Source organism: Solanum stenotomum, chromosome 2 (assembly GCF_019186545.1).
Source record: "Solanum stenotomum isolate F172 chromosome 2, ASM1918654v1, whole genome shotgun sequence".
Classification (NCBI taxonomy): Eukaryota; Viridiplantae; Streptophyta; class Magnoliopsida; order Solanales; family Solanaceae; genus Solanum; species Solanum stenotomum.
The window spans coordinates 19,768,386-19,795,598 of record NC_064283.1 but is presented as its reverse complement, the minus strand read 5'-3'; the positions used below and the strand labels follow the sequence as shown (position 1 = coordinate 19,795,598).

At 36.4% G+C, this 27,213-nt stretch overlaps 2 protein-coding genes across 3 annotated transcripts in view; one reads left to right on the top strand and one right to left on the bottom strand.

Annotated features, from left to right (window-relative positions):
* Positions 1-10,748, top strand: part of LOC125855634 (ubiquitin carboxyl-terminal hydrolase 3) — a 12,312-nt gene extending 1,564 nt beyond the window's left edge. Inside the window, exons 2-6 of the mRNA XM_049535385.1 lie at positions 3,905-4,021; positions 5,847-5,945; positions 6,833-7,021; positions 9,743-9,924; positions 10,080-10,748. Of these exons, the coding sequence (XP_049391342.1) occupies positions 3,905-4,021; positions 5,847-5,945; positions 6,833-7,021; positions 9,743-9,924; positions 10,080-10,485 (993 nt within the window). The 3' untranslated portion in view covers positions 10,486-10,748. The remainder of the gene's footprint in view (positions 1-3,904; positions 4,022-5,846; positions 5,946-6,832; positions 7,022-9,742; positions 9,925-10,079) is intronic.
* Positions 10,749-11,455: 707 nt separating this feature from the next.
* On the bottom strand, positions 11,456-25,119 carry LOC125855630 (cyclin-dependent kinase C-1-like). 2 transcript variants are annotated; one of them, XM_049535383.1, is made up of 12 exons: positions 24,866-25,119; positions 21,220-21,301; positions 20,992-21,082; positions 20,867-20,896; positions 20,658-20,773; positions 20,490-20,562; positions 20,269-20,389; positions 20,047-20,164; positions 18,403-18,542; positions 18,257-18,314; positions 12,318-12,388; positions 11,456-12,085 (listed from the first exon to the last, which is right to left on the bottom strand). In XM_049535383.1, the coding sequence occupies exons 1-12, from the start codon at positions 24,973-24,975 to the stop codon at positions 11,557-11,559; spliced, it is 1,539 nt and encodes a 512-aa protein (XP_049391340.1). In that variant the 5' UTR covers positions 24,976-25,119; the 3' UTR covers positions 11,456-11,556. The 2 variants fall into 2 exon arrangements, with proteins under 2 accessions (XP_049391340.1, XP_049391339.1); XM_049535382.1 differs by having other exon boundaries at positions 20,658-20,896; positions 24,866-25,083.
* Between the last annotated feature and the right edge of the window lie 2,094 nt (positions 25,120-27,213).

Below are 27,213 nucleotides of genomic sequence, written 5' to 3'. Positions count from 1 at the left end.
CCCCCCCCCCCCCCACAATCGTCTTTAACATCCAGCACAAAGTGCTTTTGTTTATTTGCACAACAATGGTTTGATATGATTCAACCGCCAGTCAAAGAGATTGAGTACGATTTGGTTGCAATTTTTTTGTGCAACACAACATGATCGTTATGTAGACTATAGAGAATATATGAATTGTATTATTCAGCTAAAGCGAAAGTCAGGACAGGAAAAGTAAGGAGGTTCACTCAAGCTCAATTTCAAAAGCTCAAGAATAGATCAGTATAGAGTAGACCAATCAGCTAGTGTGATCCCTGATGTTGTCACCGCTCGTATTGTACTCCATCGGCAGCTAGTGCATAGTCATGACTTTAAGGACTCCAATATTTATTCTCTGTGTCAAAATGCTCGTCTACACCTATCCACCAATTTTCCATCAGTCTGACCCCTCTTTCTTCCTATAAAATCAAATCCCAGTATAAAAAGAACATTCATGCCCCAACACTTGCAGAGAATAAATCCATCCTCCATTATGTTTGTTTTTAACTGAGTTTGACAGATAAATATAACTTGTTACGTTTTATGTTCACCTGATAGTACATGGATGTAGTTAAGTTTGAGAATAGTTGAGGAATGTTTTTGGCCAAAAGTTCAAAGATTGCACACCATTCTTTTTAATAAAGATTGTGTCTGGGCCAGCTTGTCTACACCTAGACTAATTGACTTGGTACGTGCTGCCACTCACTAGGACAATACCAGATTGCTTTGTCTATCCAGGCTTAAACAGATCGGAAAGGATCACCCTACGTCTTTTGCCTCTGTTGGGATTTGAACTGTTTGTCTCTCATGGTTCATTCAACATAGTTGACCGTAATACTACATCCTTGGATTTAGAAGATGCCTCATCATGACAATGGAAATGATTGTTCACCTTGGACAGTACCCATAAGCTCCATCACTATTTGCGGAACTAGGAAAACAAGTTAGCAAATTGAAAGCTGTCTGTACCAAAGAGTTTCAACCTGCAGAGTCAAATCTTAAGATAGGAGACAAAAACACTATAAAGAAGACAAGAAAAAGGCTAAAGCTATTTATTGCGACGGAGACGAGAAGAAACAAAATCCAAGGGGAAAAGAACAAAGGAGAGAAAAAGCATAAGACAGCTGTATTGTCTTCGAAAGATCAATATTCCCCTATCAGTGAATGATTGGGATCCTCAAGATTGTTTGAAGGCTGCTTCCAATTCGTGGTACAGTACATAGCGGGTGAGATAAATCTAAGATGATGAGCAAAGCTAGAGCAGTAATACACAAGTAGAATAATTGCACCACTGGACACTACAAAGAAGAAAGATAACTTTGAGTTGATTGGTGAAATTGTGAAAAAACATATGAAGACAACCCTGTTGTGTCCTTGATAAATGTGCTATCTTTGTGAGTTTCTGGATATTTCTTTTACAGGCCATGGGATAGAAACAAATTTTCACTCACTGGGATTGAAAATGAATGTAAGTAAAGGGGATTTAGGGATGAGAACACAATGATTGTTTGATAACCAAAATTGAAGGGGGGAATAACTTAAAATTGAAGATATTAACGGTCTCAATGAACTATGAAGGAAGAAACAAGAAGAAGAATAATAATAGGTGAAAAGGAGTGAGATGGATTTATGGTGTTAGTGAGATGAAGCAATTGATTGAGTGGAATGGGACTAGTGATTGAAAATTAGAGAGGTCTCTAAGATGAACATATGTGTTGTATGACTACATAGGAGAGTAGAGACCTTGAGAAATCATATTAAATCTTTTGCTTGTTGGGTACATTTGTGGTCTTCATAAATAGTAGGAGAGTTTCAAAGTGGTGAGTGTTATGGAGAGAGAAACTTAAATCAAAATTTAAGTTGATGAAAATTATGTACTGGAAGACTTATCAAAAAATTTAGGGAAAAGGGTCTGAAAAATACTCCAACTTTGGCCAAAATTGTTGTTACAATACCAAACTTTGGAAAGGACCGTTTACCCCCTGTACTATTTAATAGTGTATTTTAAAGGTATATATGTGCCTACGTGGACATCATAAATATTGCATCATTTTAAGTAGTAATGTGTCCATGTGGGCACATATATACCTTTAAAACATAGTGCAGGGGGTAAAAGGCCCTTCATAAAGTTTGGTATCGTAACAACAATTTTGGCCAAAGTTAGAGTATATTTCAGACCCTTTTCCCAAAAAATTACATAGAGGAAGTTTGAGATGTTTTTGAAGTTGAACACGGTGAAGGTAGGTCATAAGGGTGGACTAAGCAATGTGAATTCGAATGAATTTCATAAGATATGATCCTCTCTCATATGTATTGAACTCCTTTCTTCTCATTTAATCTTACATTACTTATCTTTGCACATTATTAATCCTTTATCAAGTCTTACCTTTTTCTATCCTGCATTTGTTAAATGTCAAACAAGATAAGGTGAAAATAGTCTTTTCTCTATTACTGAGTTGTCATCAGCTCATTTTAAAGCTAAAATTGCTAGAGGGCACATTTTATTTAGCGATTTATGCCTCCTTGCGTGCAGACGAAATTCTTTCTAGTGTGCCAAGCAGGCGAATTTGTTTAATGAAGGGCTGGATGTAAGGCATTTTCTTTGGGCCTCTACCTACTCTAATTCCTTATGAACTTTATGACCACCTCTTTTAGAAACATAAAGGCATAACTAAGTAAAAGTGTGCCTTTTTGATGGTTAAGTTTTCAGATGAGGTGGTTAGACAATTCAGTAATTTAGATATGATAAGTTCAACCACCTTCCACCGAAACTTAAAGGTAAGTTCTACAGAGTGGTAGTTAGACCGGCCTTGTTGTATGGAGCGGAGTGTTGGCCAGTCAAGAACGCACATGTCCAAAAAATGCATGTTGCGGAGATGAGGATGTTGAGATGGATGTGTGGGCACACTAGGAGCGACAAGATTAGGAATGAGGTTATCCGGGAGAAGGTGGGAGTGGCCTCTGTGGTGGACAAGCTGAGGGAAGCGAGACTGAGATGGTTTGGACATGTGAAGAGACGGAGCGCAGACGCCCCAGTGAGGAGGTGCGAGGAAATGGTGGTAGAGGGTACGCGGAGGGGTAGAGGTAGGCCCAAGAAGTATTGGGAAGAGGTGATTAGACAAGACTTGGCTAGGCTTCACATTACCGAGGACATGACTCTAGATAGGAAGGAGTGGAGGTCGCGTATTAAGGTGGAAGGTTAGTAGGGTTAGCGTGTTGCCGTCCCTCGCGAGGGTATGGGTTGTTAGCGTTTGGAGTAGTCCTAGCCGTATTGCTGTTTACTGCGTTTCATTCCTCACATTACTTTCTTGATGTTATTGTATCATTTGTTGATTATACACTATCTTTTGGATTGGTTGTTATGTTTTATATATAGCTCTCCTATCACTTAGATTTGATGTTCTTGAGCTGAGGGTCTCCCGGAAACAGCTTCTCTACCTCCACGAGGTAGTGGTAAGGTCTGCGTACACTCTACCCTCCCCAGACCCCACCTAGTGGGATTTCACTGGGTATGTTGTTGTTGTTGTTGTTGTAAGTTCAACCACCAGCACCCTATTTGCAATTTGCATACAGGTTGAAGCAAAATCCAGGAAAAATTCAAAAGATTGGTTTCGGTTGAGTTTTCGGAATGTTGAAAATGGCAAATAGCAGGTTTAAATGCATTGCAACAATTGGTTTTGTGTGAAATGTAGAAACTAATTATTGTTAGCCCTATGATGTACTGTTTGCTTGCTGAATTAACCAAAAAGAGACTGTTGATCTCACCCTGCTTGTATACATGTTATATTATATATGAACCCCATGTTGATAACATTGTCGTATACGTGTTATATTATGTATGATCCTGAAGTTGATAGCATAATATTGTTCTTTTTTTATTCAACAGGCTCTATATTTCTGTGTTCCATTTCGAGAACAGCTACTGGATTATTATTCAAATAACAAAAATCTTGCTGACGGAGATGAAAATCTCTTGACATGCCTTGCTGACCTGTTTGTGCAGGTATTACGTGGCTATTGTTGACATTATCTTTTCCTAATTGTTTTCCCTTGATCATTTAATTATGATGCACAAGTAATCATGTATTAAGCTGCTAATAAGAACCCACAGTTATGATGTCCATATCTGCATGTAACAGCTATCTCGGAGCTGTCAGGATAGATCTTTGGATTAATGTCCATTCTCTCTATAGAGAATTTGTTATCAACTGTTCATTAGAATTTACATGTACAAACCATTCACTGTCAGTGAAGAATTTCTTCTTCTTTTTTATTTTTTTCTTTTTAAAGGTTAGTTAGGAGATTACATTTCTATGTGTTTTCGATAGAATTTCATTTTAAATGCATAATCAGCATGTTCAGGTTTAATAAAACTAAAATGTTGTTTTTTTCTCTTTGTGGCTCATTATGTGGATCAGATAACCAGAATCTTGTTGAGATGTTCTTAGGTTTCTTTCTTTGTTTTTTATACTTCTCACTTGCACAAAGGGAAAAGGGAATGTTCTTCAGAGTGGAGAAGCCCCAATTGCCAGCTCCTGGATGGGGCTAGGGTAGTTGATTACAGGGTATGAATGTGGATGTGATCTTTCTGAAATTTTGTTTCCCAGTCACACTTTATTTGAAAAATTTAGATGATATGCAGATTTTGGTTTTATAGTTATGACTATCTGTTTGTGTTTTTGACCTGTGAGCTCAGTTTTAAAAACCACTTCCCTGATCTGACCCTTTTGGGTTTTGTCGTTCTGTGTTTTCAGTTTGACCCGAAAAGAATCATCAATTGGCTTAAGGCAGTTTTATTTTATTTGTAGAGGAGACTAGGAATTTGTTGTTGTTTCTTGTTCTGTAAGGCTGAAAATAAAATAGAAGATGAGTTCCTAGAGGATGTGCATAAAGTAATTCTTGTGCTTGTTAATGGCCTGTCCAGCAGGCATGTTGCTCTCCATTATTAATTTATTTCTTAGTTTCTTGTCTTTAGTATGCATTGGCTGAGAGTTTGTCTTGAATCTATGTCATGTTCTTGTCATTGAATAGATTGTTCAATTATTAAATATTAGTTTATTCTCTTAGTTATTTTTGTTTCCGTAGAAAGAGTGAATGCATTCACGATTTTTCTAAGCTTAGGCTCCAAATAAGCGACATGTTTAGTCCAATCCGGTTAAATGTTGGCAATTGACAATTTGGGGACATAAATGTTTGTTCTGCTAATCTTTTGGGATCTTTAAACTGAACTTTCAATCAACTTCAGTAATGAAAAATAATACTTCATCTGTCCCAATTCATGTGGCACTCTTCGTTTTCGAGGTTCAAACTGCGTAAAGTTTGACCGACATTTTAAAATGTACTTTTTTCATCATATTGACATGAGAATTGCAACTTATAGTACTTTCCATGTAATTTTTAAATGTATAAATTTTAATTTTAAAATATTGAATTGATCTTATTCAATTTTCCTTCAAAGATTATTCAAATTGACTCTCAGGAAGAGGAAAGTGCTGCATAAATTAGGACGGAGGGAGTATATTGTTAGAAAATAAGAAGTTCAAGTAATACATCGGTTTTCACTGTCTCATGTATAAATTTGAGACCATATTTTATGACTTGGAAAAAGCTGTAATTAGCTAAGAATATAAGATGATTTATTTCCTACCATCTGTTGTTCTCTTTAAAAGGTTGCGCATTATTAGTTTGAATCAATAGTATCCCCCTCCTTTATTTACAGATATTTGAAAGCACATTGTCAGAAATTGTATTTTTTTGCATTTTATGAGCCCATGATCAATATTATACTTCATCATCGAACTAATGGGCTTATTCTTGTGATTTTGTAGATAAGCTCACAAAAGAAGAAAACTGGTGTCATTGCTCCCAAGCGCTTCGTACAGAGATTGAAGAAGCAGAATGAGATTTTCCGCAGTTATATGCATCAGGTTTCCTATAGTCACTTCTTTTAAGAAATGCTAGTTAGAAACTAATATTCCTTTATCCTATAAATATGGGGTAGATAGCCCCTAAGTTTGTCTGTACAGGTGTTAAAAACCCCTCTCCCTCCTTTTATTTGCATTTACTGAATTGTGTGCTTTACTCCCTTTTGGTGTTACTAGACTGATATAATGTGAGATTGCTAGAAATCCTAAAAACTAATGAGTTGCTTCCTATATTTGCCTCTTTTTCTTTTTTTCTTTTTTCTCTTTTTTTCATGCTGCATTTGGTAGTATTTTTCTTGGGCAAGTGTCATTGAGAAATGTAATTGTGTTGAACTGGAAATTTTGTTCCTAGGCCAGTCAAATGATCAGATCAAGTGAAAAAATCCCTGCTTGGAGTTGATTGTCCTGCCTAAGGGACTTCTCTTTGTTATCTTTGAAGATATCCTTCTCTGCCTTTGTGTTGGTCCAGACTAAACATTAATTATTGTTGTGCTAGTCTGCAAACATTTGTTTTCATGTTAATTTAGTGACTAGGAGGTTAAGCTCATTTAAAAGTGTTATATATTCTACTTGCTTTACATTGTTTCTCTATGTGGAGGGCATGCATGTGGTCATCAGATCCAGCTTTATCTAAAACTTGTTCTAAGAAATATGTCCCAGAAATTGAAGACTTGCATTCTACCTGATCCAGAGGGAGGAAGAGAGAGAGAGAGAGAGAGAGACTCACATTTCCAAATAATTGATAGCTAAATTAACTGTCGTCATATGATGCTTTTCACTTTTATTCATCAGTTACTCTTCATTTCCCTTTATGTGTTTGGTGCTTATATGCTCTGATAGTCTGATGTACTCTCCCGCCACTCATGTTTATTGATATCCTTCTTTGTTAGGACGCACACGAATTTTTAAACTATTTACTGAACGAACTGGTTGACATACTGGAGAAAGAAGCCAGTGCAGCTAAAAGTGATCAAGAAACTTCTTCCCCAACAGAAAAAATTGCAAATGGACCAACCAGTGTTCAAGCTAATGGTGTTAAAAAAGAGCCCCTGGTTACATGGGTGCACAAAAATTTCCAGGTAAAGCTTGCTAGTCTTGGCAGTTATCAGCTTATGCCATCATTTCTGGTTATACATCACCTGAAATGTCAGCAACTGTATTCCTCTTTCTCCTTTTTCTTTTTTAGGTTTATCTGCCAGGACTATTTAAATTGGGTTGTCTGGTGCTCAACACTTTGGAATTGGGTCTTACATTCAGTCTTGCCATGTACATTGTTCAGTTTTTCTGGCTACAATCAGGAAGTAAAGTATATTTTGAGTGATAATAATGAACTGCCAGTGTGCACTAGGGATCTGCTTTGGACTCATACTTGAAATGGTGCATGCTACTTGTAAATAATACTATGTTAGATTTCAAAATTAATGGAGGAGTCTATCAAAAGCTAGATGTGAACTCTAAAGTGAAGGGTCTATTATCAAGTAACAACATATGCATGGTAAGTTTAGCCTCGATAAGAAGAATGGAAGCAAAGTGAGACGATATTGTGTTCTCAACTCCAAACAATTCAGATATTTTCGCTGAAAATTGACATATAAATACAATATAACACAGAACAAAAAATAGGATTGCCAAATTGGAGTGCTGCTAGAATGTAATCAGATGTGAAGATACCTTGCAGGCTAACTATGTATGTGATGGTTATAATGGGGAATGCTACGGCAATGCTCTGTGATAGGAAGATACATAACAACAATGATAAGCACATTCAATGGAAAATCGTGAAGACCAGCAACGTCTTCTAGGTGTTAATATTTGACCTCTAAGACCTGATGTATCCACAAAATGAATGTCCTAGAAATTCATATGTATGTAAGATTGAGCAAGATTCAAAATTACCACTTCTGACATAGGGAGCGAGTAGCACAGGTGGAGGATAATATGGCATTAGGTCTGCTTAGATTTTTTATGCACCAGTCCATAGATGCGGATGATTGAAGATATGAAAGCAAGGAAGTCATGATAAAAGATCTAAAATCTTTGCTTCCATTGTTTCTTACCTTAATTAAGTCCGCATTTTTTCCCCTTACAGATAAAAAACTAACGAGGACTTAGATAAGTTAGAAACAACGGAAGCAAAAGATTCCTACAGGCCATATCAACTAATTAGGTCTACACAATATAAGATGAGGTCCCTGTGGTATAGGCAATTTACTGACACTATTGTACTAACTGAAGAAACCAATGAGGTGTTAACCATAAGCTTGGACTATGGAGAAGTACTCTAGAGAGTGAGGCTTACGGTAAGTAGAAGTAGATTGAATAGATGTATTGCAAAATATGTTAGCATAAGAAAAGTGAAGTTGAGGTGAGATTAGGTGACATTGAGGTACCAAAATGCAATCAATTCAGATACCTACACTCACCTGGAGATTGGAGTGAGACTGGAGAATGGAATGATAGATGGAGATGTTACGCATTCAATGATAATTGAATGGATGAAATGAAGAAGTGTTATCAGGGTGTTATGTAGACTCTACCTACCATAGTCAAAGTTAAATTCTTCAGAACAATTATAAGACCAACGATGTTATATGGAAGGAGTTAATATTGAGCTGCTAAAGTCCAACACGTTCACAAGATGGGTGTCATAGAGATGTTAATAATAAGATAAATGTACAGTCATAAAATTAGACAATATCTAAAATGATCACATAGCACCAAAAGGTGCAAGTAGCACACATTGAGGATAAAATAAGAGAAGGTCTATTGAAATGGTTTGTTCATGTCCTATATCGAACATTAGATACAATGGTTTATAGGAGTAGAATTATGGTGGAAGTAGGTTTTGAAAAGGAACAAGGTAGATCTAAAATTTCATAGAATGAAGTAGTCTTTTTTTTTTTTTTGAAAATGGTACTATTGAAGAATGAAGTTGTCTCTAAGGCCCTACAATCTGTTGGAATCAATGTAGACTTAGCGATAGATAGAACACAATCGAAGAGAAAGCTCTATATAGACGATACCAATTAATTGGACATATGTTTGAATCACGTTGGTTAGCTTAAAATTTTCTAGGTATCTTCTACTTATATCAGAGATTTGTATACCACTAGGAAATGAGAGAACTGCTGGTACTTCTTACTTTTATTTTTATTGTATATAATATTGGCCAGAGATGAGTTTAAATGGAGATCCCAACTTGTTTCAGACTTGGGCATAGTGGTTGTTGATGGTGTTTAGTTGTTATTACATTTATGTTAGGTCTCTCGAGAGCTGCTTTTTTTTTTTAAAAAAAAGGAGATTTAGAGAACTTCTAGTTTTAAAGAATTTTCTAATTTATTTAAATGACAATTATTTAGTATTGGAATGAAATAAGCCGAATAAAATGGAATTGAAGGATTCTTATGGTCGACCCAACTATTCGGCAATCAAGGCATAGTTGATTGATTTTTCAGGGATCGATGTGCTTTTATTGTAGATTCTCCACGAACTTGGTAAGTCAGAATAAGTGCCTGATATTGCATCCTTGTACTGCTTCTGGTGTCTGACGTCTCTTGTCAAAATTAAAAGAAAGGAAGGAAAAAGAAAGAAGAGTTCAGAAGTAGAACTAAGGTTTTTTAACATCATTTCTTTGACAGTACGAAAAAGAAAGTTAAAGAGTATTTTATCTGGTCTTGAGATGTCTCTGTTAAACCAGTACTCTCTACCATCTATAATTGAAACCAGTACTCTCTACACTTTTCAATTGAAACCAGTACTTTCTAGACTCTTTAATTGATCTTAACGGTATTTACTTCCAGGGTATACTCACAAATGAAACGAAGTGCTTGCGTTGTGAGACTGTAACTGCAAGAGATGAGACATTTCTTGATTTGAGCCTCGACATTGAACAGAACAGTTCAATAACTAGCTGCCTGAAGAACTTTAGTTCCACAGAGACTTTGAATGCAGAGGATAAATTCTTCTGTGACAAGTGTTGCAGGTATAATGTGTTTTTTGCTTTCTTGTTGGATAATTACAAAGAACACTCCTTTAAGGCATATGCCTCTTTGACGTAGCTGCAGCAAACTAACATGATTCGTCTCTTTGCTGTTTTCTCTAGCAAATTAACTAATTCATTATTTTTTGAGAACTTAGCTTGCAGGAAGCTCAGAAGAGGATGAAGATTAAAAAGCCCCCTCACATCCTAGTTATCCATTTGAAGCGATTTAAGTACATTGAACAGCTTGGTAGGTATAAGAAGCTCTCATACCGTGTTGTCTTCCCACTTGAGCTGAAGCTGAGCAATACAGTTGAGGATGCAGACGCTGAGTATTCCTTATTCGCTGTGGTAGTCCATGTTGGGAGTGGACCAAACCACGGACACTACGTCAGCCTTGTGAAGAGTCACAACCACTGGTTGTTCTTTGACGATGAGAATGTTGAGATGATTGATGAGTCAGCTGTTCAAACATTTTTTGGGTCAGCTCAAGAGTATTCCAGCAATACAGACCACGGGTACATCTTATTTTACGAGAGAGTCTCCAATGGAAGCACTAGTTAGTAGCTTAATGAGTTTAGTTTATTTTGTTTCCAATTTTGAACTCAATTTCTACCTCTAGCGATCAATTTTATCATTTGCTACATTACTTGTAGTTTCTTCAGAAATTTTCTAGTGAGTTGACATGAAATGTGAAGAATACATGTCTAGGTTGTTGCCTTGTACAGTGGATGGTAAAAGCTTTACCATCTATTTTTCCAACAATAAAAGGGGAAAAAGGATATGTAGTGTATGTGATGTTGGAGTATAGGAGGCTTTATTCTTCAGTTTATGGAGTGCTAATCTGCTTTTGTGGTCCATTATCTAATTTAGAATATTGACCTTTTCTTTATAACGCACAATATGTTGCAGCCAAAACACTTTCAGTTTGGCGTTTTCAATTTTATGTCAAAAGATGAAAACTGGAAACAGCCCTTTCTCAAACTCTCTGCATTGTTCTTTTTTTAAGTTCCCCCTTATGGTTAACTTTTACGATGCTACATTACTCTAGATCAGAACTCAAAAATAAGTTAATTGATTTCTTGGTTCTAAAAATTCCAGTTTGCAACAAGTAGTTATGTCTCAGACACAAACAAGAATGGTGGAGGAAACAACAGATACTGCATTTACTTTGCATGTCTAGTTAAAACTCTTTTCCCTGATGCGTGTTTACCACCGAAGGCCAAACGTAGAAGCATTGGTTTAAATATGAAGCCATTCCTAATGTTTCCTTGAAATCTATTTTGAAAACAGTAAATTGCACGACTATATAGACAACCATCACGACTACATGCACATCACATTCACAGGCAATGAATTAATTCACAATATCCAAAATTTCTAGTTTAAAACAATAGATTGCTATTTTTTTTTAAAAGAAACAAGCAGCAAAACTTGTCACGAAAATTTGTATACCTAAGCCAAAAAAGATCTGCAAAACCATTTCCTTCACAAAAAACACGCAGTCACATGTACGTTACAGCTCTCTAAGATATGCAAAAGATGTTGCATAATCCCCCAATTTCTTACAATTGATATTGATTTTCTTTGATGTTGTCTAGCCAGATTTTCTATACTCTGCATACACATGTCAGACTATTGCTGCCAACCATATTGCTGGTTGCGGTTTCCACTCATCTGGTTAGAACCTCTCCCTGCACCAGAACCTCCATATTGACCACTTTGGGAGTAATTAGGAGGACCACCATATCCACCACTCGGTCCCCGGGGACCACTGGGAGCCAACCCACTGCCAGGAAAAGGTGGGGCTCGTCCCTGAGGTGGATATGGCCCACTACTATAACCTCCGCCCTGTGCCCCACGATCTTGATAATAGCCCCCACCAGGGTTTCCACCTGGAGGATATCGATTTGATCCTCCAGTACCACGAGGCTTTCCAAACTGATGATGACCAGCCCCAGCAGATACTGCAGGCTGGGAATTGCTCATTTGATGAGTAGATCCACCCCAGTGCTGGGAATGACCAGGCTGTTGGATAGGAGGGAGGCGCGAATGTTGCTGTGGGTGCTGCAGCTTGTGTCTTTTGGCCATTTCTTCATTCTGTCTCTGCTGTTGCCTCTTTTTCTTAGTCTGGAACTCATGTGATGATTCGTATTTAGGTAGGCTGTTCAATACAGTGCGAAACAGGTTGTTAGGTTAAGAGAAATATATGCATACATATCATATTATATCTCAGGATATGCTTTCATTGATGCTTTTAAATATATAAAAATCTCAAATTAGTTGGAACAGGTGGTTAGCTGCAAGCACATTAGCCAAGAAGTTCCAGATCCATTGCAGGGAATACAATAAGCACAAACAGCACTGAGAAACGTTGATGTAAATAAGGTGCACACCTTCTAGGATCACAAGGTAAGGGGTCGGTCCAGAAATATTCACCATCTAGAGCATCCTTTGCACATATTCTCTGCAAAAAGAGAGGTGTCAATTAAAACCAGAATTAGTAAAGGAGCAGAAACATGCTTTACAAGTTACAACCAAGCTTTATGCAGTCAAACAGCTAATTATAAAACTTAGGGGCCGTTTGGTAGAGTGTATTAGCAAAAATAATGCATGCATTAGCTTTGCGTATTAGTAGTTCCTTGTTTGGTATACTTTTTCATGCTATATATAACAAATGCTTGCACCTTGCATTAGTTATACACTCTATTGTGTATTGAAGAGTGTATTACTAATATCATGGATTTCTAGGTATTCGTAATTGCAAAGGGATTTAATACATACACTAGCATTGGTTAAAGACTCAATTACCCCTCAAAAGCACTTTTACATCTTTTTCCATCTCAATTGTGAAGGATATTTTTGTAAATAAACATTTTTATACAATACATATACATACTATTTTTAATGCACCAAATCAAACAATGCATAAGAAATAATTTGCATAACTAATACAAGCATTACTAATACACTCTATTGTGCATTATTTTATACACTCTACCAAACAACCTCTAAGTAGAGTTCAGATGCCTTTTGTAAGAATGGAGATGTCCACATTGGGGTTACACGAGATAATAAAATTGTCAAAAATCTGTAGTCCTTTTGAGTAATCTAGATAAATAAAACTGATAGATCTCCACAATCAGGTTTGCTCAGGAAAAAGCATTATCTAAATCCATTATAAATATAAAGGTAAAACAAGTAACAGATACATAACAGTCAGAAGGGAAATGCATAAATGATAGATGAAAGTTGTTTCCAGTTTACAACAACAGCGATCTTTATTACATACCCTTGCTCCAAACTAGTGTAAATGTAACCTAACAAATGATGATATTCCCTATCAATTTGATCGTTTGCGCATAAAGAGACTGAGATGATAAAGTGGATGCGCTTAATCCCCACCCCAAGCATGGGACCAATGATCACCCATGACTTCTGTGGCACACTAGTGCCACTAAGGCCTTTGGTGGCCTTATTGGCGCATACCACACTAGGGTCTTCAACCTAAACTTTTTTCTTACTGTAGCATAGGCCTTCGTCGGGCTTTCATCCCTTCGCCTATAGATGGTGGCTTGGCTTTCGCTCAACTAAATCCAAAATAGTTGGTGCCCCTATGAATCTTTTGATCCCGTTTTGTTCTTTTCTAAGTATGCATTGGTCATGATGGAGATGTAGGTTTTATAGATACCTTCCCTCAACGTTATCTCATCCTTTTATATCATATCTTAATCGACATATTGGTGCATCTATGGAGACAAGTTTGTGTACGACATGGCCCAACCATATCAAGCAACCTTTCTTTTTATCTTAATGTGTGCCACAGGCACCACCTGTTGAATAGGGCACCCATTTTAACATCTACATTTTTACAATATTTTATCTAGTGGACTACGTGTTAGAATCCCAATATTCACAAAAACATAACGTCACTAGTCTCACACCCGTAGTAAAGAACTACTCTTTCACTACAGCTATGTTCCTAGCACTCAAAACACCATGTAACGTTATTCAACTTCAACCATCGTATACAAGGTAATACACATTACTATAGAAGCTCTCAATTAGGGGTGTCAAAATGAACCCAAATATATGTAACCCGCCCAGAATTTTATGGGTTGGGCTCAAGTAATTTGGATTGGGTTCAATCTCAACTCATTCAAGAATTAACCCATTTTAAATGAATCCTCAATTGAGCACAATTTAATCTCCAATTCTAACCCGTTTTAAGACTCTTTATTTGCATTGATGTTATATATAAAAAGTAAGAATTACTATCTATTTTATATCTTCTAGGATTATTTATCTATCCATTTGTAACTTCTTCTTTTTTATTTTCTTGAGTTGATATTCAAATTGTGGTTATACAAATTAAACAACAATATGTAAAAACTATTGAGATTAAGCGAGTCGAATTGGCGGATCATGACCCAACCCAATTTTTAGCCCATTTGAGCCCAAAGTAAACTTGATTTTAATATCTCCAATTTCAACTCAACCCACCCATTTGACACCTCTACTCCCAATGCATGTGATCGATACTTCCACTAGCCAAGCTATATCACACTTGAATTTGTGTCATTTGAGAAATAGTAAACCATCTATGATCTCTTTCTATAAGCTTATTTAGAAAAGATAATTGTATTACAACAGTAGCACTAAGGAAGTGTTGCAATACTTACAGGCGAGCAAAACCCAACAGAAGAATCCTTTTTGAGACTTGCAGGGATTCTAAGAGGCTATGTATTCTGCTTCATTTACAAATTCCTCATTGAGAAAACAAAGTACAGCTAAACTTGAGTTGTTGGACCGAATTAGCTTTGTCTTCAAAACATCAATTGTTCGTTTCCTTCCAAACAATCTATCATATGGATGCCGGGGTGATATTACACCATAGTGACCTCTTTCTCCTCTTTCTGCCTCTAACAACCTGTGGAAGTTCTTGGGTATGTTGCTTGGACTCTCCAATATTATTGTCGTACCTATGCCAGATTCTCCAAAATGCACTAGGAGTATTCGACACGCACCCATCGACATTTCAGAAGAGTCCGAGCAACATAGGTTCACGGTATTCCCCATTCTAGGCCAACTATGTTTTGGTATGTGTCATGGCTTTATTGTCACTCTACAATGAATGAAAAGATGGTTAATACTTTCTACTTCTTCCCGCAAAAGTGGCACCTACTGCACAAGAAATGTCCCTTTTTTGGATGGTTGTCAGGTCTCAGACATGCATTTCAGGTCCATTAAACAAGATATGCAAGGCACTTCGAATGAGACTATTGAATCCAGATCATAGACCACGGTCACTGACTTTGCTAAAGGCTTGTATCAAGAGTTTAACAATGAAGACATTTGACACTGTTGAGTCTCCCACATCGGTTAAGGGGTGTGGGATCCTCACCTCTTGAGTTAGCTTTTGGAGAGTCAGGCTCATGATTCATTTCTTTACACGGTATCAGAGTCGGACTCATCCTAATTCTTTGTTTCACTAATGTTGGGCCCCCGTTTATATTGATCACGCTCCCATTAGCAAGCCTGGGCATGCAAGAGGTGTTGAGTCTCCCACATCGGCTAAGGAAGGGGAGACTCGGTCTCTTTATATGGCTTGGGCATTCCTCACCTCCTGAGCTAGCTTTTGAGCTTGAGTTTAGGCCCAAGATCCATTTCTTTACCAAAGCCTTCGTCATGCGTCTACTGAACTAAAGTATTTTCACTTAAGTTGAGACTTTGGAATGGTTGTAGGATAAGTAGTAAAGCAGTAACTCTTCTCACTTCCCAATCATCAAAATTTCTTCTAAATTCGAAGTTCCAAGTGTCTTATTCTTGTAGCAAGCCAACGTGGCATCGGATTGGATGGCAATCGGTATGAGTCAAGGAATTGTGGCATCAGATTGGCTAGCATTCAGTATGAGTTAGGGAATTGTGCTCTTAAAAGGGGAGATCAATACAATTATAATTTCGAAATGGCAATTTTCAAACAATGCCCACTTATACTTCAAAACCAATATTTCGTATTTTCTATAAAAGAAGGGTGAAGTACCCAAATGACTCTCAAGATTGATATTCCATGTGATGTAGCTACATTTCTGGTACATCAAAAAAAATATCTTCTTCATACTTTGTGTGGAGGACATTCCTCCAAAAAGCCTCAGTTTCATAGTTTAACCTCCATAGCTACTTCGAGAGCAAGGCCCTATTGTGCTACCTCAGGTTTTCAATTCTAGTCCTCATACCTCCTAACATTGACTTTACTCCATTTAACTAAATGAAAGTTCCTTTTAACTGATCCAATCTTTTCTCATTGAATAATTTCCTTCTACACAAAAGCACAAGTTCTCAAATTCTCAGCCACTATTTACCTTCTGGCTTCCGATCTGTCAATAATAGTTGTCTTAGCCATTTTCCCCCATCCTCTGCTTATCTTGCAACCAGTAATCACCTTTCCTTAATCTATAAAGGAATAGTATTTTTCTCTTTTCTCTTGCATAAAAACCTGATGAGCTCGTCCCATAGGCCCTAAGTTGTTTTGAGTAGGTAAGTAGTGATTGTATTAAAATGAACAGCCTAGTACTAAGATGTGCTAGGACATTACAAAGTTAGGAACCCTCCTATAAAAAAAACAAATAGGAGTCCCATATGTACACAAGTTCTATTCTGTAGTAAATATATGAACTGTAACATGCTATCATCATCCTTTATATCATGTATCAAAAAAACATAAACATCTACACTTTAGTTTCTGTACAAGATCTTCCCATTCGAAACATCTGTAATTCCTTTCATACCCACAAGACTCAACGTATGCAAGCTGGCACTATTTTCCTCAAATTATTCAATGGTTTTCTGATGACGACTGTATTGCATTACAAAAGGCATTTGAACAGATCAAAAACAGGTTCCAAATCTGTCTAGCAACAGTGCAATGCAATAAAATATAATGCAGTTCTCCTCCCTGCTACTGTGCTACACATAACATTTGCTACAAATCAACATTCCCCTTCCCTATAGATTGCATCGGGTGAGGCACACATCATCTGAAACCAACCGTTTAAAGCAGGCAACCTTATAAGAGGCCTTAGATTTCCATTTCTTCCATGGCCAACTGAAAAGGCTGCCTAACTCTTTATTATCTGCTTGTGACAATCTTCATCCAAAAAAAATCATCTCCTTGTAATATGAACCTAAAAAGAATATTTCATTTATTGCCTCTTCCATATGGTACAATCAGCTTCTTCTGCATTTAGAGCCACATGCTCCAAGTCTTTTAGCAATAGCATCATTCATGGTACTTCCCAATCAAAGTAGAGTCTTCTATAGTTTATGCACCAGCTACCACAATTCCAACAATATGACACAACTTCCTATATTGGTTGTGAAATTATAATGGTCCTCTCCAAACAGAACCTTGTATTCTTGCCGTGACTAACCTTAATCTCTATACTGGTTCTAAAAGCTCGTGCCTGGTCTAAAGCTGCACATATGCTTCCATACAAGCCATGGGGTGTCTGAACTATACCAATATACCAAAGACTTTGTTCTCCATATTTAGCAACAATTATACTTTTTATGTGGCACCAAAAGTATATCAAATTATTTTATAATTTGATATACGCTAAGACGTGGCAAATAATAGCAAATGCTTTACTCCCTCCATCCCAATCTATGTGGCACCCTTTAACTTGACACAAACTTTAAGACAAAAAGGAGAACTTCTGAAATTTGTGGTCTAAAACAAACCTTAGACATTTATGTGGCTATAAATCATTTCAATAAGGGTTTAGAGAGAAATTTGAGAGTTAAGTCGTTTCTAATTATAGAAAGGTTGCATTCCTTTTGGGACAAACTAAAAAGGAAAGGGTACCACATAAATTGGAACGTTCATACATTTTGTCCGGTCAAAATGTATCAACATCATATGGGTGGGAATAAGAACGTTGGTTAAAGCAAGGCGACTGTTTTACTACTATGTTCTACTATAATCGTTACGGGTACTAACAAACATACAACCAATGTCCCTCTACAAATTCTGATAACACCAGACAAAAGCAAATCAATCAAGAATACAAATTGCAGCAGTAATAAACAATCTACATACTAAGAATAGTCACACACTAAAGAACCAAGTGAGTGCCTTTGGACAGAAAGGAACTCCTAAGGAGAGTACATATTGCCTTCATAAATAAGTTCACATGCCAGTAAAACCTATATTCTTGAGGCAAAAGAGAGATTGATCCTTGTCTTCTTTTTGTACTCAAACAACTTCTGATTATGGAACAAAGGAAAACTTTGCACTTCGAGATTTAGTTACTAAAACCACATTAAGGGGAATAACCTGAGATGGGTCAAGATTCAGCATTTTGTCTAATAAATCCAAAGCATGGCGGTCAAAACTGCACAATGAATAAAAATCAAGTATGTTAGCCATTGTACAAAACAAGTCGTTCAAACTACTCATATTTCAAATGGAGAACCCTTAACTGCCTAAAGACCTCTCTAACTCGTCTTTTCATTGGCCTTGCTGGCTTGAACTTGCTGTACCAGGGAATCTTTGATACACCAGGCCAGTTAATCTCATCAGGGGTTCCACAAAGCTCAAATATTTTGTTCAATTGTTCAGGCTATAATCAGAAAAGATTAAGAGAGATAAAGCCAACTGAAATCATAAAATCGTACTAAAAATAGAGCATAAAGATGAAGCAGAAGCAAAAACACAGAAAAAAAAATAGTAGAGAGAGCACACATCAAAAGAAACACACTAAGAGCATGTTTGACTAAGCTCTTGTAAAATTTTGCTTGTCATCATATAATGGAGATTATTAGTCACGAACCTAGCTAACAAGATCAAATAAAAGAAATTAAGAAAATCTTTCCTCTACAGATTTTATTCAATCAATCGTTAGATCAGGTTAAATAAGTTGTTTTTTTTTTTTTGAAACTGGTAAGGTTGAATTCTACAGCATTAAGGGTATGCTGGCAACCTCCAAAAAGGGATAATTACAGATTTCCTATCAAATCTATAATCTGGTCTATATCATCCATACAAAGTTGTTTACACCAAAAAAGTAGAGATACTATACAATTCCATTTAACTTTGTGGATGGAATTGGATCCATCTTCAAAACATCTTCCATTTCTTTCTTTCCAGACTGACCACCATACACATGATGGTATTAGCTTCCACCATCTCTTTTGACTCTTACTGCCTCCCCTCCAAATCCAGCAGCTCAACAGATCTGATGTATGTTCTGGCATTGTCCAGTTCATGCTTGTGATGTTGAGAAACAAGTTCCAAATTTTGGGCAGTAAACTTACAATCCAGGAAGAGATGGTTATTTGTTTCCCTGTCAAGTTGCACAAAAAACACCTAGGGACCAGTTGTCTGCCTTTCTTTTGTAGAACTTCTTCTGTTAAACATGCTCTCTTTATCACTAACCAGGTGAAACACTTTACTTTTGTAGGAATATCACTCTTCCAAAAGTAGTTCCAATTATATTTTTTTTTTGGGGGGGGCTGTCATCCCCAGTAGTCCTCTTTTGTAGGCATTGTTGACTGAGAAGACTCCATCCTTACTATGTTTCCACAGGATCTTGTCTGTTGCTGTTGTAGTTATAATCATTCCAGCTAGTTTTTCCATTAGCGCTGCCACCCTCTCCACCTCCCAGTCATTAAGTAGTCTTCTTAAAGAAATGTCCCATCCCTGTTCTGTCCAACAATCACTCACTCTAGCATCAGGGTTCTCACAGATGAGAAACAAATCTGGAAAAAGTTCTCTAAGAGGGGTTTGGTCTATCCAGCCATCTTTCCAAAATTTAGTTTTGTTTCCATTACCCACCTTAATATACATATTTCCTTCCATTTGTGACCATAGGTTCCTGATTGTCCTCCATACCCCCACCCCATAAGTTGTTTTCTAATCCAAAAGCTTCATTGTTATCAGCATATTAGACAGAGAAATGGTATAGCAACCTATCTAACATAAGTATAAGATACTCTCAAGAAATAGAGGCAATAGCACATTAGCAGAGATTCCTTAGAACACTAGCAGCAGGTATACTTGTAAAGCGAAGCTACTGACACCTACAGCACCTAGAGAAGCAAGAAAAAAGTTTAAAAGGATATTACCTCATTTTTCCCAGGTAAGATTGGCTTTCCGAATAAAAGTTCAGCAAATATACAACCAACGGACCACATGTCAACAGCGGGTCCATACTTTGTGGCTCCAAGCAACAATTCCGGAGGTCTGTCCAAGATTATTGTATATTTTTAGTCTAGAAAGAGCAGAAAAACCTCAGAGTGAAACAAGCAAAGTAATAAGAAGAATGCTTTAACAGGCTTTAGATTTACCTGTACCACAGAGTAATAACACGATTTGTCAGATTAGCATTATGATCACCAGAAAATGAGCGGGCTAAACCAAAATCAGCAAGCTTCAGATTTCCTTCATTATCTATCAGAAGATTAGAGCCTGCTAACATAAAAATGGAAAAAAACAAATGTGTCACGAGCTTCCAGGAACACTTGCAAATATCAACATGTTACATACAGAGAATCAAGTACAAAGTAACCTTTGATATCTCTGTGAAGAACTTGATTAATATGGCAGTAATGAAGACCAGTAAGCAGTTGCTTCATGTAGCACTGGAAAAGGAGTGTTGTCAATAAATGAGCAGCGAATAGATAGTCATCACAATAAGAAAAGACATAATCTTTTCTGCTAGTTAGGCTTACGATACTTTAATCTGCGGAATTGTGAATCTCAACCCTGGTCGATCAGCAAGGCCAGTCAAGTCATGATCCATGTATTCAAAAACCATGTAGATGTTTCCCTTGTACTTGTTACTATCTATTCCTGTATGAAATTCGAAATTCATGGATGTTAATTTCTGCAAACATTTGGAAAGGAACTTCACTACAAATAAGAAAATTTTCTTAGCTGGATTACCTAGCTTCTCTGGCTCATCCTCTTCAGGACCTAGATGAGAAATTCATGTCAGAACTGACAATAAAAGTTCAAACTTACCCAAAGTTTCAAAAATTATAGCATCTAAGAATTAACAAAGAAAGTACCTTGAGAGGTTACTATCTCCAACAGCTTAATGACATTTTCATGCTGCAATTTCTTTAGAATTTTAATCTCACGGATGGCTGTTATGGGGAACTGCAGAAATAAGTATGAAGTACCAGGGAATCAATTTTAGCCCAGCAATGCAATAGTCAAAATAAGCTCCAATATTTAAATTAAATGGTACAAGTACAAATCTAAAACAGCATGATGATTGGGGAAAAGAACAGTACCCCCTCCTTCTCATTGTCCATACGTATCTTTTTCAAAGCAACAATCTCCCCAGTTTGTTTATCTCTGGCCATGTACACTTGCCTGGAAAAGAGCAACAGAGCCAATCATGCTAAGCATACAAACAATGAAGCAATACTATTGAAATATCAACAAATGCAATGTTGGCTGAGTCATCTCTAAATTGAATCAATGTCATCTACAGTCTCCAATTACAATAGTTACAATGTGAATCCCAAGTGATAGTGTCAATTGTATCCTTATTGCATGACTTTGGCCCGTTCTTAATTAGTCAGTTAGATTTTTATCAACAAAAAGTAGCCAAGCACCAATGCTAGTGCTGGACATTACAAATTGAGAAGCCCCCTACACAAACTAAAAGAAATTGCTCACCAATACAAAAAATACTCCTGCAGTGAGTCGATAAAATCCATCATGCAATTTTCATCAATGCTAGCAAGCCTAAACATCCGTATTTTATTATTTGAGTTGAGTGAGTTCTGCCCTCAGAACACCTAAAGTTCCTCCCTATCGATCGTACCCAACAGACACACACGGATACTCCTCTACATAATAAGAGATCTATGAAGCCTTCCCCCAACTATCCAAAAATTGTCTGATCGACTGTCACACTATCCAGTCCTGCCCAAAAATGTTGAGGAACAGGTCCCACAACTGCCTTGCAGGAGCTGGGCCAGGAAAAATCACCTTAACACTTAATAAAGTTTACCAGAATTCAACAACTATGGTTGGTATGCAAGGATTGACTCTTGGATTATTCCAGGGAAAACCTTCAACTGGGGGCTTCATTTAAAAAAAAACAAGGAAACCTCCAACAAGTGTTTTGGGACACAAGAGGCAACAAAAAGCGACGAAGCCCCCTTCACTGAGGCGAGGAGTGAACAACAACAACAAACCCAGTGTAATCCCACAAGTGGGTCTGGGGAGGGTAAAATGAGGCTTCAAGTGAAGCGCCAATAAATACAAACAAATTAAAATAAGAAATATGTATATATGAATAACTAAAAATTCAGTAACATATCAAACAAAACTAATTAAATTATTAACTATTATGCAACTAAAACTGAGAAGAAAAAAGCTGACAAAAAAAAAACGCAGAAACAGTGGACAAACAAAGAAAGAAAGAAGCTGCCGGAAAACAGAGGAGAAAGAAGAAAGAAGAAGAGGAAAATAGAAAAAGTACATGAACCCTAGCTTCAACTCACCTCGTCTGACCGGAAAACAGAAAAAGAATAAGAGAGAAGCTGTGCAGGGGTAGTCTGACTTTGACCAAAAAATCCTAGTTCTCAAGTTGCCATTAAAAGCTATGCTTTGACTCGCCGCCTCATCTGCCCTTTTCAGATTGCTCCTCGCCTCAGAGAAAAAAAGGTGATAATTGTCTGCTTCGCCTCGCCTCGCCTCAACAAACTAAATTCGTATAAATCTAATGTTGTTCGGTCTTGCACTCTAATCTATTATTATTATCCATATTAAAGCCTCAAAGAATGTTTCTAGGGATTGAAATGATATGTGTTCTCTTCAAAACAAAAATAGTGCAAGTTCTTCCGACAAAGACAATTATTTTTTCATTATTACAAAGTCAACATTAATTTCCCAAAACCAAATTCAGACAGGAAAAAGTCAGAACCAAAACAAAAATAGAACATTTCTAAACCAAATGGCACCATTACAGAGGGCTGTGTAGATAATTGAAGATGGGAGTGAGGTCTCCCCACCCCCCACCCAACAAGTTATGTCTTCATGAAGGGTAACATGGGGATGTAGTTTCCAAAAAGGAAAGGTGTCATTCTTTTTGGGACAAACAAAAAAGAAAAGTGAGTTACGTAATTGGAATACTTATTTCTACTTATCATTACTGGTGTAGAGAGAGTAGATCATTTCTATGAAGCGAAGCGAGGGCTCAGCGCTTCAGCTGGCATGAAAATATGGGGGGGAAAGTTAGTGAGACCAATAGGACAACAATTTTATGTCTGTTTTGTGACAAGAAAACTAAAGGGGAACCTTTTTTAGTTTTTAATATAATTTTTTGCTTATATTTGTCTCTATTTATTTTGGTCTTTATTCTTTTAAATTGTGCTTCACTTCAATGAAGCGAGCCCTTCGCTTAAAGCGTGAAGCGAGACCTTGTCTCTTTTTATTGCTCTGCGCTCCCCTAAACACTGCTCTTACCACCAGTCATTTAAAGTGTAACAAGTGGAACTCTCACCACCACATATTTAAAAGAGGATTCCAGTACTTTGCAACATTTGACCTACATGTCACAAAACACCTAAACATAAAACGGGTCGGAGCGAGTTATAACTGACAATATCCTCGAAACTCTTATGTGAAATATCATAAACAATAAAAAGAATCAAAAAAATGTTATCACAACCAATAAAATGGGAAACAACCAAGTATAATGGCAAAACATTTCTAAAGGGCTGATTCCGGCTCAACAAGAATGTGCACTAAAAGTCTCATGCCTACTCTACATTCCAAAGTACACTCATAAATCAGATCCTTCCAGAATATATCAATGGCCACACATACATCTCTAGAAACTATTTAGTAATGTATCAAAAGTCTATTGCTTCCCACAAGAAATAGATCATTCTTGATTCCGAACCCCAGGAATGACCAACTTGTACTGGAGTTACAGGAGGCGATCAACTATCACCAGAATGCAGATCAAAGTTCTTCATGTAAACAGCAGCTAATTTTTCACTAGAGATGGAAACTTTTCCAACCTTCAAATATTGATGCTTCCAAATGCATTTTCAAAATTTACAAAGAGCTTTTTGGCTGAAATCTCAGAATTGATTTAATCAGATATTAATAGACTATAGTTAAAAAATAACTCTACATGCACCACCTATCCGTGCTCCCAGCATCTCCTTCTTCGGTCCAATAAAACTAGAACTAATTACTAACTCTTTGCATATTTACATTGGAAATATAATCCTTGTCAATATTACACTAAATGGAATATGAGCACCGGCTTGCCTACAACAACAACATACCCAGTGTTATCCCAGAAGTGGGGTATGAGAATGGGTAGGGTGTACGCAAACCTTACCCCTACCGCCAACCGGATTTGTCTATATAGCCAACATAGACATTCGAAGGGGCAAGGGCTACCCAAGAAGTAGCATAATATTGTCTTGATTCATAAAAAGATAATAAGTGAAATCATTAATGTGAAAAGAACCAAAAAAAAACTTGTCTTATAAACAGGACAGCAATCTTCTGGTTATGCCCTTCTCTCAATGGCCTCACAGTATCAGTTTCAAATGTTAAAAAAAAGGCTTCACATAGCCTATCCCGAAACTCAATAAAACCTAACATCAGATCATGAAGTACCGGCATTACAGCAAACTAAGACAAAACTACAATAAAATATCCACCAACCCCACCCGGGGTCCTACACCCAAGTTCTCAATTACCCGGAAAGAGCACAACAGCAAAACACAAAAAGTAAAATCAACAACACAAATGTACCAAAAGCTGCTATTTTCTTGATTCAATGAGGCAAAAAAAGCCACCATCATGTTATTAAACCAAGGGAACCCATCCTTAACTATCCAAATAAGAGGCAAAATAGAGGATAAAAGGAATTTGACTATCTGGGGAGGAAAAAAGACTGACCCATAAGTTCCTTCACCGATTTGTTCAAGCTTTTCAAAGCATTCGATACTTCGAGAACCCCATAGTGGCGATTCATCAAGATTCAACTGACCAAAAGTAGCCACCGCCATGTTTGTACCTATCTCTCTTCCTCTGCGTGAAGAAGAACGATTGATGTAGGGTTGATAGAGTTGATAGAGAGAGAGAGAAAGAAAGTTCAATTCAAAAACCACAAGAGAGGAACGCAATGGAGGCGGCTTGGGATTAATTTGTATGGAGTTTATCTTTTATAAGTTTTACAAATCTCCAAAAAATTTTATTTTCGCGTATTAAATTAGTGTATCTCATGCATCAAATTAATGTATTAGCGCTTATATTATTGTATCTCGCGTATCAGATTAGTGTATCATGTATAAAATGTAATGTATCTTACTTAACGATTAATGTATCTCGCGCATCAGATGAATGTATCAACGCTTACATTATTGTATCCGTTTGAGGGATTTCTATAATTATAAACTTTAAGGGATAGATTGTAATTTTGTCTTAAAAGTATGTGATTTCTGTAATTTGCCCCTAAACAAATGGCCTTGTTTGTGCCCAATATAACTTATCAAGGGCTTTTTTGCTAATTCTTTTAAAGGTGATAGGTTATTTCCTAATGTATTATAATGTTGTCGTATTATATCATATTGTATTGTTTTGATCAATATAATGTTTGAAGTGATAAGACTATTCAAATTTTAATATTAGTGGAGAGAGAATTGTAAAAATGTAAAGAAAATGTATGTTCTTTGTCGTTACAAAATGTCACACATCAATAATTTGAAAAATATTTGTCGTTACATAATGTTACACACTAATAATTTGAATGATAAACCTACCAACAAAGTAAGATATATGATAATAATAAGTAAAGACAAAATGAGAAGAAAAACTAAGATAATAATGTGATCACACTAACTTAATCATTTCACTATATCTTTTTTTCTAATCGTTATATAATAATGTATTTAATGATATGATATAATAAAATTAAGTAACAATTAGAACATATTATGTATTTAAACTAACTTAATAGTATAATATAATGGGTAATAACCGTTCAAATGAAGTGTTCGAGTATGCGCCTAAATCCACTAATATAATTTTATTTGTAAATTACATAAATATTGAAGTATTAAATAATATTAGTATAGTATTCACGCGATAAGCGGAAAATATATATAAGAAGAAATATTAAAATATTATTTTATTTGCTTAACCACCTTATTTATTTATTATCGGATTAATTGTTAGTTCAAATTATTTTATGCAGGGTTACTGATAAGAAGGCCATTAAAGAGAGAAATCTAACTAAAATTATCATAAAATATTGTGTTATGAATGATAAGATTTAAATATAAGCATGTATAATGATATATAATGTATTGAATAATTTTATATAAACACTTGACGATAATGCATATATATATTTTTTTTTTCGATGAAAACCTTTATTCAATAAAGAAAGGGAAAGCACCGAAAGACATGAATGATCAAAGAGAGACCTCACCTAACGCTAATAAAGCCAAATAGCATAATTTTTGCTTTTTCGCCGCCCACCCTTTTTCAATACAATTTTGTTCATCAACATTTCTATCTATTTTGTCGTTTAATTCGAATTTCTTATTTGGAATCTCTTTTACTTTTCTTTTTCACTAGAAATCGACTCATATATCAATCTACGTGTCTTCCCTCATAAAGGGAGTAGTTATGGGAGACTTTATCCCTAAAGGCAACGGCTAGGTAGGGGTCTCTTGGATAATAATATGATATATATTTCGCTAGAGGTAGGGGTCAGGCTTGTACCATCTCGCAATTTGAAATAACTAGGAAGAAGCTAATAATTGGAAATAGTCATTTTTGGAAAGAATGAAAATCTGGAAATTTTGTTAAGTTAGAATAAGTTGCGTTTTGGCCAACTTCAAACGGCCATAACTTCTAGCTCACGATGAGTTAGAGATACTTCCACATATGGTAAGAAAGCTATTGAAATAATCTTTCCAACGCCGCTGAGTTTGCGCGATTCCGAGTTTGTATGAGTGAGTTATTCCCTTTGGAAGTTGGGCTGTTGGAATAAGGAAAGTCCAATCCGGATTTTGAAAGGGTAGTTTGGTCTTTTTCTTGCCCAATTATTTTATTATGTTTTTGGTAATTAAGTTAGGGTCTAATCAGAATTAGATCAGTTTACGCTTTTACCAAAATAGGGCTTGGAGAAAAGAGAAAAGAAGAGGAGAAAGGAGAAGAGAAGCAAGATTCATCAATATCGTCGAGTTTAGCTTGTGGATTTCGTCGGGNGTAGTTATGGGAGACTTTATCCCTAAAGG

Coding starts and splice junctions, on each gene's coding strand:
- LOC125855630 (XM_049535382.1), bottom strand. CDS start 24,975: ATGGCGGTGGCTACTTTTGGTCAGTTGAATCTTGATGAATCGCCACTA. Junction 20,390..20,489: donor TCTTCACAGAGATATCAAAG/GTTACTTTGTAC, acceptor TTATGTTAGCAG/GCTCTAATCTTCTGATAGAT. Junction 12,389..18,256: donor TGAATCTTGACCCATCTCAG/GTTATTCCCCTT, acceptor CTCTTTTTGCAG/AGAATATGTGCAAAGGATGC.